The 15,756-nt window shown below is 50.3% G+C and overlaps 1 protein-coding gene across 5 annotated transcripts in view; it reads left to right on the top strand.

Moving 5' to 3' along the window:
- The window catches only part of LOC134539441 (non-structural maintenance of chromosomes element 1 homolog), a 37,135-nt gene extending 23,064 nt beyond the window's left edge, over window positions 1-14,071 (top strand). For all 5 annotated transcript variants that reach the window (XM_063381486.1, XM_063381483.1, XM_063381484.1 and 2 more), the window contains 5 exons: window positions 1,677-1,789; window positions 3,097-3,253; window positions 5,614-5,824; window positions 12,641-12,751; window positions 13,797-14,071. In XM_063381486.1, coding sequence (XP_063237556.1) covers window positions 1,678-1,789; window positions 3,097-3,253; window positions 5,614-5,824; window positions 12,641-12,751; window positions 13,797-13,970 — 765 coding nt within the window. In that variant the 5' untranslated portion in view covers window position 1,677 and the 3' untranslated portion in view covers window positions 13,971-14,071. The remainder of the gene's footprint in view (window positions 1-1,676; window positions 1,790-3,096; window positions 3,254-5,613; window positions 5,825-12,640; window positions 12,752-13,796) is intronic.
- The last annotated feature ends 1,685 nt before the right edge of the window (window positions 14,072-15,756 follow it).

A 15,756-nucleotide genomic window follows, 5' to 3' on the forward strand; every position in this document is an offset into this window, starting at 1 on the left:
ATGCAGACGTGGGTGGGAGTGAAGAACTGCGGTGTCTTAAATGCCAACAGTTTTTCTCATTCATCAACTTTGAACGAACAATCATTTTAGAACCTAGGTCTTCAATTTGTTTAGTAGACTGATGTTTTATTATTTTTGTTTTTCCACGTCACAAAATTTTAGTAACTTTAACGTACAACAACTTTTTGAAATGTTACCAGTCAGTTAACGCGAAGAAAGTGTACATCAGAATAGAGATGTTTACCTATCGTTAAGTTTTTTTCTATTAAATAGATCATCTTAGTGTATCTAGGAAAAGTAGTTGATATTATTACATGAATATGAAAACTTAAAAGTGTAGATATTCCCTTAGAAAAACATAACTAAACTTATTTAACAATTATTTTAGTATTTGTAAGTGTAACTATGTGGTGCTAGTGTTTCTTGAGCATGATCCTTGTGTTCATTGTTTAACAGGTAACTTTGTCTATTTTTGAAAGAGAAATGAGGTGATAGCAAAAAGATGATGAAGTTGATGGAGTGGTGAAGATAATAAGTAATGAGTTAGAAGCTTGCTCCTTGTATGCAGATGTAGGCTTATCAGGAAGTTTGCTAAATAATACAGTAAAAGAAAAAAAAAACATGTTCATGTCAAGGAAGTACTTACCTTAGCAATTAGGTACATTAGATATGGCCTGTAACGAAAAAATTGTCCTTGAAAGCAAATAAGGCATGCTACCTTGTCCCCCAAACTTGTTCTTTTAAAAAAAAAAAAAGCAAAACACACAGTACGCGGTAATTATGTAGTTGAGGCAAGTCGAGAAGTATGTTTTCATGTTACAACTCGCTGGCCTTGGAGGTTGGATTGTGTTATATTTATTAATTTCAGATAGCTGCAAAATAGGTATATTATTAAAATCTAATTAGTCAGGAAATTAAAAAATTTGGTCATGTAAAGTCAGGAAAATATTTATTGCATGTTTGTGTGAACAATCTGTTAGAAGGAGGTCATTGCTTCCTCCGTCATCGACGTCCAAAGTGTAGTCGTATGCGAGGTATTCCGGGTTGGAGTCCCGAGCAAGGCACGAGTGCAAATCTGAACGAGGATATTGTGATTAATAAAGAAATCGTATAGAGCAGTGGTTCCCAACCGGTGGGTCGCCGAAGGGTTACATGTGGGTCGCACCTCAATCCTAAAACTATCAGAAACCATTGAATAAGCCATCAGAAAAGATAAGAAAAATCGAAACAAATCGAATTGTGTGCAAACACATATCTATTGTTAAATAAATATCTGTTTTGCTACAAAGTGCTAATATTTTGTCAACCATTTTCAAATCAGAACACAAATTGTTTATCAATAATCAATCTGTATCTTAAAAAAAGCATATATATGTGTGTGTGGGTATATGTATGTGTGTATATATTTATTTATTTATTTGCAATATTTGATGGTAAATTATATATACATAAGGAAGGGATACAATACAAGTAAGGTTTTTTTACTCCACCACGGACCGATAGACAGTGGAGGTATTCCTATGAGGAAAGGTGGGTCGCCAGCTGAAAAAGTTTGGGAACCACTGGTATAGAGTATCAATTAAGGGTTGAGCCTTTGGTCGCTGGCATAGAGCTGACGACCGTGTAATGAGGGACTTGTTTGGTGGTGAGTGACTGGAGTGGGGGGTTGGTTGCAGGATGGAGTACGGCGACGTGCACCGCATGTTCCTGCAGGGCATTATGAGCCACAACATGCTCGCGGAGACAGACGCCCTGCTCATGTTCTCCAAGATACACGAGCACGTACAAGGTGAGGCGCCCCACGGCGCTCTCTGTCCGACCTGTCTTCGCAGTTCGTTTTAACGTTGTAGGGATTCTAAGGACGTTGCGTTTTAGGCAACCTTCAATTCGGCACACTCCTGTTATCCGCTCCTAATCGAGTTGCTTGCTTTTCCTTTTACTGTATTGTGAGGTTTCGCATAGGATATTTACGACAGGCAGTCCGCTAATGTCCGACCTTGGTGAACGGGGTGTCCACAGTTCACAAAAGTCACAAGGTCAACTAAATAAACAGTAACGAACCTTGAAGTCACGAAACTTATAGTTTTACAGCAGCCTTTTGATAACTTGCGTTTTGTTTTTTTTTGACCTCACTTTCGTTTATAACCTCACATTAGATGTATGGAGACTGTCCAACTTAAATTATGCGGGAAGTTCTCTTTGAAAAGGTTTGTGCTCTCTATAAACAAATAATCTGCGTATTCCAGTGGACAAAAAACCTGTTTCTTATCATGCTTAATTTTTCTGATGTGTATAAAGTGATCCTGTAATATAAAATAATTATAAGGAAATTTTACTAAAGGGTACTGAAAAAAAATTGTTCACTAGGAGTTTGTAGTCACCCTGGCCGAAGATTACATATTACACAAAAAAAAATATAGAAACTTAATCCGTCAAGTATTTTCAAATTTTGTACTTGACTTGCAGTACTGTTAGGTTGGCCAACTCTGCTTTAGAATATGGCTTTCACAGCTCCTCTGAGCGCGTTTTGATTTATTCTGAGTGCTGTCTTTCAGTGGAAGCGATGTTAAACTGTGTAACTTCATATTGTTAATTGTTGCAAGTAGGCTCTTCCAAGACCATCCAGGTTAGATTCCCGGCTGGGTTTTTCACTGGCATCTCCAGGAGCTGTTGTATTTCCCCCACCCCTTTTTGTTCCATCACTGCTCCGTTGTCTCGTCATCCCGTCTTCTCTTGTGGCATTGATGTCGATGAGATGTCCAGACCTGGTTCGTTCTCCACCCCTTTGTTCCATCACTGCTCCGTTGTCTCGTCATTCCGTCGTCTCTTGTGGCATCGATGTTGACGAGATGTCCAGACCTGGTTCGTTCTCCACTCCTTTGTTGTATCACTGCTCCATTGTCTCGTCATCCCTTCGTCTCTTGTGGCATCGATGTTAACGAGACGTCCAGACCTGGTTCGTTCTCCACCCCTTTGTTCCATCACTGCTCAGTTCTTGTCTCATCATCCTGTCGTCTCTTGCGGCATCGATGTCGACGAGACATCCAGCCGTGGTTCATCCTGCCACGTGGTGGCGCACCTGCCGTGTCTTTGCAGGGGAGGAGTGCCGGTCCCTGAAGGAGATGGCGAGCGCCATAAAGCTCATCAACGACCACACGTCGCCCGTCAACCAGAAGGTGAAGAAGGTGACGTCCGAGGTGACGGGTGGCCCCTACTACGTCCTCGTCAACACGGTGCAAGCCTCCATCCCGAGGTAACCCCTTCCCTTGTGGACTCTCTGTCGTGCTGATGCGATGTATCGCCCTTTGGAAGTGTCTGAAGTAGATGGCGATGTATCACACACATCACTGTTACAAAGATAAACACAGCTAAAACTACTATTGCAGATATTAACTTTGCCTACACTGACATTTGCATAACTTGCTTATAACAACACATTTCTATTGCACAGCCTGGCCAGAGAAAGTGTCAGCGGTGGTCGATCGGTCTGATCACTAGCCTTCCTACAAGGTGTTCCGGGCGGAGTCAGGCTCTGAGTTTTCCCGTTCACCCCGCACATTCATTCCGTCAATACTCAATTTTCGTCTCATCACCGCTTATCAACAAGTAAAACACATAAATTTTTTGGCTGAAAATGTATGCCAATATCTATAAATATAATATTTGATGTAATAATAAAAATTAGTTAACAGACAAAAAAAATTTGAAATTCAATAAAAGTTCATGCAAATACTGTACATGTATTTTTTCTTTATATTACCGTTGAATTGTAATAAATATATATATATATATATATATATATTTGTATACATATATATATATTTGTATACATATATATATATATTTGTATACATATATATATTTGTATACATATATATATATTTGTATACATATATATATATATACACACACACACACACACATATATATATATATATATATATATATATGAAAGAATATTACCAGTGTTGGAAATATATATATGAATCAAAAAAACAAACCATGAATAGGACTGGATTCAGAGATCCAGCAATTTCAGAGCTTGAATGCTAACCATTTGACCACTGCCATCTCTCACTCATGGTTACAAAGCACTGGTACATATTTGACATGTAAAACTTTTCTTGCGATTTTCTCGAAAGTGCCCTAGTAGTAGGCCTTACTGCTTGCACATTATATTTTCCTAATGGAGTACTAAAAGTGTACAAACTTTGAATAAAATCCGTGATCCGAACTTCATAGCTTTATCTTGTTAGTGAATATCCTGTAAATTATTTGTGATGGAACAACAAATGCAAGAGAGTTATATGGTGTTAAATTTAGAGAAATAGCCCTTAACTAATAGTAATGATGAGAAAATTAAAAGAAATTCAACATGGCATCTGAAACTTTGTCTTAAGAGCGGTTTATTACAAATGTTTTAAATACCATTGTACTGTTCTTTGAATGATTTCTGCAATGGGAAAAATTTTATTTAACTCATTGTTTGTGGCCCATGCCTTTGCTAGTTTGCTCTGTGTGTAATGGAGGAAACGCAAATAACGGACAAAGAAAAATGAATACACACACAAACACAGAAAAGAAGCCAAAATCAGCCTATATTTTAACATCAGCCTATTTTGGCATTTTGGAATGTTTGTGTATTCATCTTTCTTTGTCTGTTCTTCAGGGTTTCTCTGTGACACAGAGCAACTGTAGTCTGTCTCATGCTTAGATTGTAGTGGGAACCACTGTTGCCAGATTGATAGTATCCAGCTTTTTGAGAATTAAAAATTTTATTTTGTATACCATCGTTTGTAAGTTTTTTATTTATTTATTTTTCACTATCTGTTTGGCAGTATTATAACAGTTATAGTCATTATGACAGAAAAATAATTCAGTGCTTAACAATTATTATTTCACAGGAAGAACTATTTGTAGCCATTAGTTACAATTAATAAAAAAAAAAGAGGCATTCTATAAAATTATAGGCGATGATCAAAAAGCATAAAAATATTTAATATTAATTGATAATGTTGAAACCAAGATTTCAATTACAACTCCTTAGAAATAAAAAGAAAATATTATCAGATGATGCTCTTGATGAAATACAACACAAAAATTTTCATTCCAAATTCTACTTTCCTAAATGGAATGTTTCAGACAGGGTCTCCACAGTTAGAACTTTCGTACTAGATCTAGTACTTTTATAACTTTTTTAGTGATTTAGTACAGATCTAGTACATTTTTCTTTAATATAATAATATTATTGTAACTCCAATATGTTTTATTACTAAGCGTAATTATTTTTAAAAAATATGGAATGTATGTGTGTGTGGTGTGATATTTAAGTTCGAGCATTGCGATGTCATAATAACTTCCTAAATTGTTAAAAACCATAATAAATTAAAATTTAGTACTTTTTTTCTAATCTAGTACTTTTTTCACGTCTAAGTTGGTACAAAATATTTTTTTCCTTGTGGACACCCTGGTTTCAGATACATTTTTAGAAGAAATTGTGCGTTAGAAAGAGAGGGTAAATGCTTACTGCAGACTGAGGTGGGGCCGTGCTGTGGCAATGTGCGTGCTGATGCCCCGGCGCGGAGGGTGAACGGAACGGACGCGTGCGCGCAGCAAGGTGCCGCGCCACGCCAAGGCTGCCTCGCAGGTGGAGAAGGAGTTCCTGAAGGCGGTGCTGGACGCGATCGTGGCGTCGCCCGACGGCTACATCTCGACGGTGGCCTGCCTCAACCTGAGCAACACGCTGCCCACGGCCCGCATCACGCGCACCGACGCAGACAAGCTGCTGGAGAGGATGGTCGAGAGGAAGTGGTTCCTGGAGAAGGTGCGCCTCGGAGCTCCTTCCTCCTCCGAGCCCTGCACTCTGTGCTTCTTCCACCTCCGAGCCCTGTACTGAGCTCCTTCCGCCTCCGAGCCCTGCGCTCTGTGCTCCTTCCGCCTCCGAGCCCTGCGCTCTGAGCTCCTTCCACCTCCGAGCCCTGTGCTCTGAGCTCCTTCCGCCTCCGAGCCCTGTGCTCTGAGCTCCTTCCGCCTCCGAGCCCTGTGCTCTGAGCTCCTTCCACCTCCGAGCCCTGTGCTCTGAGCTCCTTCCGCCTCCGAGCCCTGTGCTCTGAGCTCCTTCCGCCTCCGAGCCCTGTGCTCTGAGCTCCTTCCGCCTCCGAGCCCTGTGCTCTGAGCTCCTTCCGCCTCCGAGCCCTGCGCTCTGTGCTCCTTCCGCCTCCGAGCCCTGTGCTCTGAGCTCCTTCCGCCTCCGAGCCCTGTGCTCTGAGCTCCTTCCGCCTCCGAGCCCTGTGCTCTGAGCTCCTTCCACCTCCGAGCCCTGTGCTCTGAGCTCCTTCCGCCTCCGAGCCCTGTGCTCTGAGCTCCTTCCGCCTCCGAGCCCTGCGCTCTGTGCTCCTTCCGCCTCCGAGCCCTGTGCTCTGAGCTCCTTCCGCCTCCGAGCCCTGCGCTCTGAGCTCCTTCCACCTCCGAGCCCTGTGCTCTGAGCTCCTTCCACCTCCGAGCCCTGTGCTCTGAGCTCCTTCCACCTCCGAGCCCTGTGCTCTGAGCTCCTTCCACCTCCGAGCCCTGTGCTCTGAGCTCCTTCCACCTCCGAGCCCTGCGCTCTGAGCTCCTTCCGCCTCCGAGCCCTGCGCTCTGAGCTCCTTCCGCCTCCGAGCCCTGCGCTCTGAGCTCCTTCCGCCTCCGAGCCCTGCGCTCTGAGCTCCTTCCGCCTCCGAGCCCTGCGCTCTGAGCTCCTTCCGCCTCCGAGCCCTGCGCTCTGAGCTCCTTCCGCCTCCGAGCCCTGCGCTCTGAGCTCCTACCGCCTCCGAGCCCTGCGCTCTGTGCTCCTTCCGCCTCCGAGCCCTGCGCTCTGTGCTCCTTCCGCCTCCGAGCCCTGCGCTCTGAGCTCCTTCCGCCTCCGAGCCCTGTGCTCTGTGCTCCTTCCGCCTCCGAGCCCTGTGCTCTGAGCTCCTTCCACCTCCGAGCCCTGTGCTCTGAGCTCCTTCCACCTCCGAGCCCTGTGCTCTGAGCTCCTTCCACCTCCGAGCCCTGTGCTCTGAGCTCCTTCCGCCTCCGAGCCCTGTGCTCTGAGCTCCTTCCGCCTCCGAACCCTGTGCTCTGAGCTCCTTCCGCCTCCGAGCCCTGTGCTCTGAGCTCCTTCCGCCTCCGAGCCCTGTGCTCTGAGCTCCTTCCGCCTCCGAGCCCTGTGCTCTGAGCTCCTTCCACCTCCGAGCCCTGTGCTCTGTACTCCTTCCGCCTCCGAGCCCTGTGCTCTGAGCTCCTTCCGCCTCCGAGCCCTGTGCTCTGAGCTCCTTCCGCCTCCGAGCCCTGTGCTCTGAGCTCCTTCCGCCTCCGAACCCTGTGCTCTGAGCTCCTTCCACCTCCGAGCCCTGTGCTCTGAGCTCCTTCCACCTCCGAGCCCTGTGCTCTGTGCTCCTTCCACCTCCGAGCCCTGTGCTCTGAGCTCCTTCCACCTCCGAGCCCTGTGCTCTGAGCTCCTTCCGCCTCCGAGCCCTGTGCTCTGAGCTCCTTCCGCCTCCGAGCCCTGTGCTCTGAGCTCCTTCCGCCTCCGAGCCCTGTGCTGAGCTCCTTCCGCCTCCGAGCCCTGTGCTCTGAGCTCCTTCCGCCTCCGAGCCCTGTGCTCTGAGCTCCTTCCGCCTCCGAGCCCTGTGCTCTGAGCTCCTTCCGCCTCCGAGCCCTGTGCTCTGAGCTCCTTCCGCCTCCGAGCCCTGTGCTCTGAGCTCCTTCCGCCTCCGAGCCCTGTGCTCTGAGCTCCTTCCGCCTCCGAGCCCTGTGCTCTGAGCTCCTTCCGCCTCCGAGCCCTGTGCTCTGAGCTCCTTCCACCTCCGAGCCCTGTGCTCTGAGCTCCTTCCGCCTCCGAGCCCTGTGCTCTGAGCTCCTTCCGCCTCCGAGCCCTGTGCTCTGAGCTCCTTCCGCCTCCGAGCCCTGTGCTCTGAGCTCCTTCCGCCTCCGAGCCCTGTGTGCTGAGCTCCTTCCGCCTCCGAGCCCTGTGTGCTGAGCTCCTTCCGCCTCCGAGCCCTGTGCTCTGAGCTCCTTCCGCCTCCGAGCCCTGTGCTCTGAGCTCCTTCCGCCTCCGAACCCTGTGCTCTGAGCTCCTTCCGCCTCCGAGCCCTGTGCTCTGAGCTCCTTCCGCCTCCGAGCCCTGTGCTCTGAGCTCCTTCCGCCTCCGAGCCCTGTGCTCTGAGCTCCTTCCGCCTCCGAGCCCTGTGCTCTGAGCTCCTTCCGCCTCCGAGTCCTGTGCTCTGAGCTCCTTCCGCCTCCGAGCCCTGTGCTCTGAGCTCCTTCCGCCTCCGAGCCCTGTGCTCTGTGCTCCTTCCGCCTCCGAGCCCTGTGCTCTGAGCTCCTTCCGCCTCCGAGCCCTGTGCTCTGAGCTCCTTCCGCCTCCGAGCCCTGTGCTCTGAGCTCCTTCCGCCTCCGAGCCCTGTGCTCTGAGCTCCTTCCGCCTCCGAGCCCTGTGCTCTGAGCTCCTTCCGCCTCCGAGCCCTGTGCTCTGTGCTCCTTCCGCCTCCGAGCCCTGTGCTCTGAGCTCCTTCCGCCTCCGAGCCCTGTGCTCTGTGCTCCTTCCGCCTCCGAGCCCTGTGCTCTGAGCTCCTTCCGCCTCCGAGCCCTGTGCTCTGAGCTCCTTCCGCCTCCGAGCCCTGTGCTCTGTGCTCCTTCCGCCTCCGAGCCCTGTGCTCTGAGCTCCTTCCGCCTCCGAGCCCTGTGCTCTGAGCTCCTTCCGCCTCCGAGCCCTGTGCTCTGAGCTCCTTCCGCCTCCGAGCCCTGTGCTCTGAGCTCCTTCCGCCTCCGAGCCCTGCGCTCTGAGCTCCTTCCGCCTCCGAGCCCTGCGCTCTGAGCTCCTTCCACCTCCGAGCCCTGCGCTCTGTGCTCCTTCCACCTCCGAGCCCTGCGCTCTGAGCTCCTTCCACCTCCGAGCCCTGCGCTCTGAGCTCCTTCCACCTCCGAGCCCTGCGCTCTGAGCTCCTTCCACCTCCGAGCCCTGCGCGCTGAGCTCCTTCCGCCTCCGAGCCCTGCGCTCTGAGCTCCTTCCGCCTCCGAGCCCTGTGCTGAGCTCCTTCCGCCTCCGAGCCCTGTGCTCTGAGCTCCTTCCACCTCCGAGCCCTGTGCTCTGAGCTCCTTCCACCTCCGAGCCCTGTGCTGAGCTCCTTCCACCTCCGAGCCCTGTGCTCTGAGCTCCTTCCGCCTCCGAGCCCTGTGCTCTGAGCTCCTTCCACCTCCGAGCCCTGTGCTCTGAGCTCCTTCCACCTCCGAGCCCTGTGCTCTGAGCTCCTTCCACCTCCGAGCCCTGTGCTCTGAGCTCCTTCCGCCTCCGAGCCCTGTGCTCTGAGCTCCTTCCACCTCCGAGCCCTGTGCTCTGAGCTCCTTCCACCTCCGAGCCCTGTGCTCTGAGCTCCTTCCGCCTCCGAGCCCTGTGCTGAGCTCCTTCCGCCTCCGAGCCCTGTGCTCTGAGCTCCTTCCGCCTCCGAGCCCTGTGCTGAGCTCCTTCCGCCTCCGAGCCCTGTGCTCTGAGCTCCTTCCACCTCCGCGCCCTGTGCTCTGAGCTCCTTCCACCTCCGAGCCCTGTGCTCTGAGCTCCTTCCACCTCCGAGCCCTGTGCTCTGAGCTCCTTCCGCCTCCGAGCCCTGTGCTGAGCTCCTTCCGCCTCCGAGCCCTGTGCTGAGCTCCTTCCGCCTCCGAGCCCTGTGCTCTGAGCTCCTTCCACCTCCGAGCCCTGTGCTCTGAGCTCCTTCCGCCTCCGAGCCCTGTGCTCTGAGCTCCTTCCGCCTCCGAGCCCTGTACTCTGTGCTCCTTCCGCCTCCGAGCCCTGTGCTCTGAGCTCCTTCCGCCTCCGAGCCCTGTGCTCTGAGCTCCTTCCGCCTCCGAGCCCTGTGCTCTGTGCTCCTTCCACCTCCGAGCCCTGTGCTCTGAGCTCCTTCCGCCTCCGAGCCCTGTGCTCTGAGCTCCTTCCGCCTCCGAGCCCTGTGCTCTGAGCTCCTTCCACCTCCGAGCCCTGTGCTCTGTGCTCCTTCCACCTCCGAGCCCTGTGCTCTGAGCTCCTTCCGCCTCCGAGCCCTGTACTCTGTGCTCCTTCCACCTCCGAGCCCTGTGCTCTGTGCTCCTTCCGCCTCCGAGCCCTGTGCTCTGAGCTCCTTCCACCTCCGAGCCCTGTGCTCTGAGCTCCTTCCGCCTCCGAGCCCTGTACTCTGTGCTCCTTCCACCTCCGAGCCCTGTGCTCTGTGCTCCTTCCGCCTCCGAGCCCTGTGCTCTGAGCTCCTTCCACCTCCGAGCCCTGTGCTCTGTGCTCCTTCCACCTCCGAGCCCTGTGCTCTGAGCTCCTTCCACCTCCGAGCCCTGTGCTCTGTGCTCCTTCCACCTCCGAGCCCTGTGCTCTGAGCTCCTTCCACCTCCGAGCCCTGTGCTCTGTGCTCCTTCCACCTCCGAGCCCTGTGCTCTGTGCTCCTTCCACCTCCGAGCCCTGTGCTCTGTGCTCCTTCCGCCTCCGAGCCCTGTGCTCTGAGCTCCTTCCACCTCCGAGCCCTGTGCTCTGTGCTCCTTCCACCTCCGAGCCCTGTGCTCTGAGCTCCTTCCACCTCCGAGCCCTGTGCTCTGTGCTCCTTCCGCCTCCGAGCCCTGTGCTCTGAGCTCCTTCCACCTCCGAGCCCTGTGCTCTGAGCTCCTTCCGCCTCCGAGCCCTGTGCTCTGTGCTCCTTCCACCTCCGAGCCCTGTGCTCTGTGCTCCTTCCGCCTCCGAGCCCTGTGCTCTGAGCTCCTTCCACCTCCGAGCCCTGTGCTCTGTGCTCCTTCCACCTCCGAGCCCTGTGCTCTGAGCTCCTTCCACCTCCGAGCCCTGTGCTCTGTGCTCCTTCCACCTCCGAGCCCTGTGCTCTGAGCTCCTTCCACCTCCGAGCCCTGTGCTCTGTGCTCCTTCCACCTCCGAGCCCTGTGCTCTGAGCTCCTTCCACCTCCGAGCCCTGTGCTCTGTGCTCCTTCCACCTCCGAGCCCTGTGCTCTGAGCTCCTTCCGCCTCCGAGCCCTGTACTCTGTGCTCCTTCCACCTCCGAGCCCTGTGCTCTGTGCTCCTTCCGCCTCCGAGCCCTGTGCTCTGAGCTCCTTCCACCTCCGAGCCCTGTGCTCTGTGCTCCTTCCACCTCCGAGCCCTGTGCTCTGAGCTCCTTCCGCCTCCGAGCCCTGTACTCTGTGCTCCTTCCACCTCCGAGCCCTGTGCTCTGTGCTCCTTCCGCCTCCGAGCCCTGTGCTCTGAGCTCCTTCCACCTCCGAGCCCTGTGCTCTGTGCTCCTTCCACCTCCGAGCCCTGTGCTCTGAGCTCCTTCCGCCTCCGAGCCCTGTGCTCTGAGCTCCTTCCGCCTCCGAGCCCTGTGCTCTGAGCTCCTTCCACCTCCGAGCCCTGTGCTCTGAGCTCCTTCCACCTCCGAGCCCTGTGCTCTGAGCTCCTTCCGCCTCCGAGCCCTGTACTCTGTGCTCCTTCCACCTCCGAGCCCTGTGCTCTGAGCTCCTTCCGCCTCCGAGCCCTGTGCTCTGAGCTCCTTCCGCCTCCGAGCCCTGTGCTCTGAGCTCCTTCCACCTCCGAGCCCTGTGCTCTGTGCTCCTTCCGCCTCCGAGCCCTGTGCTCTGTGCTCCTTCCGCCTCCGAGCCCTGTACTCTGTGCTCCTTCCGCCTCCGAGCCCTGTACTCTGAGCATAGCCAGGGTGCCAGGGTTGTCGGACTACTTTCCTGTTATTTGATGTATTGGCAACACTACTGTGACCACAGAAAGGGGATTTACAGTACAATCAGAGATTTCCCACATAATAGGATTTTAAAAAACAATTATATATATATATTTACTACATTTATTAATTAATTAAATTTTAGAGGAGTACCTATTTAGCTGGGTATGATTTACTATTTATTCAGATAATTAAAATGATAAGACCTGTGTGGTGGAAATAAAGAAATTACACAGACACTGTCTGTGTGTCTATGACCTACCTCCTAGAATTTATTATTATAAAACTGAATTTACTCCTTTTTCATCCCTTAAGGATGGAATTTCATAATTATATGTAGTCTATGTCACTCTCTGACCCCTATACTATATATATATGTATCTGTGTGTGTGTGTGTGTGTGTGGGCGTGTGCGTGCGTAAAAAAGTAATCTAGATCCATTGCTCCGTTGAAAGAAGAACAAACAGACGAACACCCTTTTGCATTTATAATATTTATAGGGTTTTAGGAATATCATCTGGTTTCAAACAGTTAACTTCTTTTTTTTTAAGGAATTTGAAGCGATAATCCGATACTTTGCAGACATGTTTACCAGCACAACTACGAAAAAAAAAATTGCACGCAACGGCCCAATACAAAGCTAAAAAATTACAAATTTTCCCCCGTTACTCTCTGAACACACCTTGTACATCTGAAATAATATTTTTAACCCGTCCTCCCCTTTTTCACGATTGGTAGTAGGAAGCAGTAGCGGATCCAGGGGGGGGGGGGGGGGAGGGCTGAGGGGCTCAAGCCCCTTCCAAAAGCATCTGGGTCCACTATTGTTTAGGTGTTTGCCTTGATAAAGCCTAGCCTCAGCTGGGTCAAGCCCCTCCCAAACCAAAATCCTGGATCCGCCGCTGGTAGGAAGTGCGGTCTGTGCGGTTGCAGAGCAGCACGGTGTGCCTGAGCCCGCGCTGCCAGGCCGAGATGGAGCCGTACATCCGGCAGGCGCTCGGAGACGACGCCGACTGCACCCTGTGCACCAGTCTCATCCTGCAGGTGAGACGCCTGGGCGCGATGCTGACCCCGGCCGGCGAGGCTTGCCGTTTTCACCAGCAGCAAACGCATGCTCGGAAAGAAAAAAAAAATTTTCCTTCGCACAAATATGTGCGGTGTACTGAAAGAAGTCGGTCCAACCAGAAAGATGTCACAACGGCGCATCTGTGCAAAAATTTTGTCTTCCGGTGTGATATTTTCCTACAAATACAGTGAAAACCTGTTAAGACACTTTTTAAGAATACCAAAAAGTAATTTCGCTACGGACCAGGAAGAATTATTTTAATAATTACCATGTCGTATTCATTCCAAAATGAGTCAACCCCGAACATGTGGACCGATGGCAATCTCGTGCAAGTAAATTCTCAGATAACACTGATATAATAAAAAAAATGTTCTTGGTTTTCAATTGGCCCGGTGGTATCGTTTTTTCATCAATATTTGTTCATTTTCTATGTCCTCAAGCAAATGTTTTTCATCGATCTATGCTGGTAATGTTCCTTAAGGGGCTCATCTAGTCAGGAGTGTGTCTGTGTCAGTGAGGCGGGATAATAAGTGCGACGCTCTTTGGTGCTTCTAGCGCGGTGTCACCTCTGATCGGGCGCGCAGTCTTCTCGTTGTGCATAGGGCAACTATGAAATTTGATCAGCGACCATTACATTATATGGCGGAGAAAGTAAAATAAAGTTGTAATGCAAGTCCCCCTAAGTGCTTTCAAGAATCTGTTACGGTTGTTTTATGCATAAAAATTTCTCTGCAAATGTGTCTTTTAGCCATTTCAACTCTTCTAAAAATACAGTTTAAAAATTTAATCCGGAAACAAAACTACCTGTCGGCTCTCAGTGAATTCTTAAAAGCTATTCGTAAACAGTTACCAGTCTGGTAGCGGGAGTAGTTTTCAAATCGCGTTGTTTTTCCTGAAGCTCTGCACACTGTGTGTGTGCCCGGATAGACGGGGGCCTTGAGGTCAGTCGGATAACACGGAACCTCTTGTCTGTGGAGACCCCACGCGTGGAGACTCAGCCGCCACCCTTGTCGTGCCCCGCAGGGCCAGACGTGCGTGCACTGCCTGTCCAAGTTCCACCGGCACTGCGTCAGCAAGTACTTGGCGCGGCAGCCGTGGCGCAAGTGCCCCAAGTGCCCCAAGTGCCGGGGCGAGTGGAACGACGACGCCCTGTGCAGCGTCGCCACGGACGACGAGCTCATGGACGATGACGACTGAAAACATCACAGAGTCGGTGTGTTGTGTCGACTAAGATTGTTAATGCTGCCTGTGATTCTTTTTTTACAGTTTTTTAATTAAAGCCAATACAGTAACTCCAATTTTTTTTATCCTACCGTCATTTTGATTTTTTTAAAACCTAATTTCCAATCCAAAACATCCTGGTATGCTCATAGTTATTGTAGGTACCAGAAAGGAAACACGATTTCCATGTCCTAGCACCTTATTAAGAGAGAAGTGTTTAAAAGCTGACAATGGCTACTTTCTTTGTATAATTATTTATTTATTTTTTTACGACAGGTTATGTTGTCACTAGTCACTGGCTAGACTTGCAGCCGGCCCACTGAAACACTGCGAGAACCTTCTTGGCTCAGAAACAAATTGTAAATTTTTATTGAAAATTGCATCTGTAATTGTGTTACATAAAATAGTTAATGAATTAGAATTCAAGAAAACATCTTTAATAATCGCATTAGGAAAACCCCAAACTAAAACGTGGTTTCTTCATCAGAGTAAGAATGTGAAGAGAGTGAAAATTCTAAGATTTGGCTGCACGTCTGCATTAGGTTTTTGTTGTAATTCTAGACTTCACGACTTCACCACACACACATACACGCACACTCATACACTGCAGTACCCAGCGTTTCCTGGCTGAACACACTCATATGCTAATCAGTAAGGCCCTAGTTTGCACGCCAATGTCGTTTCCTCCCGTAACGTATTTAAAGTTCCTAAAACTAAGTTACTTTTTACAGGGCGCCAGCAAGAGAACAATGTACAATGGAATGTGCTCCAGCGTACAGTCGGGAGACTACTCAGGATCCAGGGTTCGTGCGAGAATCAAGGGTTCGACACCTAAAGGCCAAGTTAGGATCTTCTGGAGTTATGATGAACGACGTTGTGGCCACCGGAATGCCACACTGACAAATAACACACATGCGGAGACTCTGAAACATTTTTTTTACTACCGACCTCACTATCATAATATGACTACCACTTGTAAAAGTACTGCGCGACTGCTCGTTCTCAACAGTGCTACTTCAGTTCAAATGTCCGCGACTGACAGGTTAGCTACACGGAGGAGCTGACGGCCAGCGCCACTCCAGTGCCGAGCTCCATCCACACGGTGCCAAGGTCAACACCTAAATCCTTATTTTTTTTTGTTTTGGAATACCGACCTCAAAGCACTAAAACACGAAGAAAGACATCTGACGGGCTGCTAACCTTAATTACATACAAATTACAATGAAAAATAATAATACACTCCGACGACACTGCATGATCGGCACCCTATAAGAACACTCTTAACTAATAAAATTATGTGTATCAAAAACATGTCCTGGAGGAGCCAAGTACAAGTACCGTATATACTCGTGTATAGCGCGCCCTTTTTTCCCCTCAAGTAAAGGAAAAAAATAAGGATGCGCGCTATACACGGGAAAAAAAATTTTTGGGGGGGGGGAGGCGGGGAGGAGTGGAAGTCATTAACTGCCGGGTGACGGGTGACGTTTCTGGCCAGCCCCCACACATGCGCACAAGCAACAAGGCCTCTGTTTCACACACACACACACACACACACACACACACACACACACACACACACACACACCCGCACGCACACGCACACGCACACACACGCACACACGCGCGCGCGCAAGCTCGCACATCATGGTCTCTTGTTTATTTTTAGACCTCCCCCCTTTACAGAAAGCCAGCTCAGAAGCTAGTAAAAAGAGAGAGAGAGAAAGAGAGAATGTTGTCACCAGTTCCTTCCCCCCCCCCCCCC

Source organism: Bacillus rossius, chromosome 15, assembly GCF_032445375.1.
Source record: "Bacillus rossius redtenbacheri isolate Brsri chromosome 15, Brsri_v3, whole genome shotgun sequence".
NCBI lineage: Eukaryota > Metazoa > Arthropoda > Insecta > Phasmatodea > Bacillidae > Bacillus > Bacillus rossius.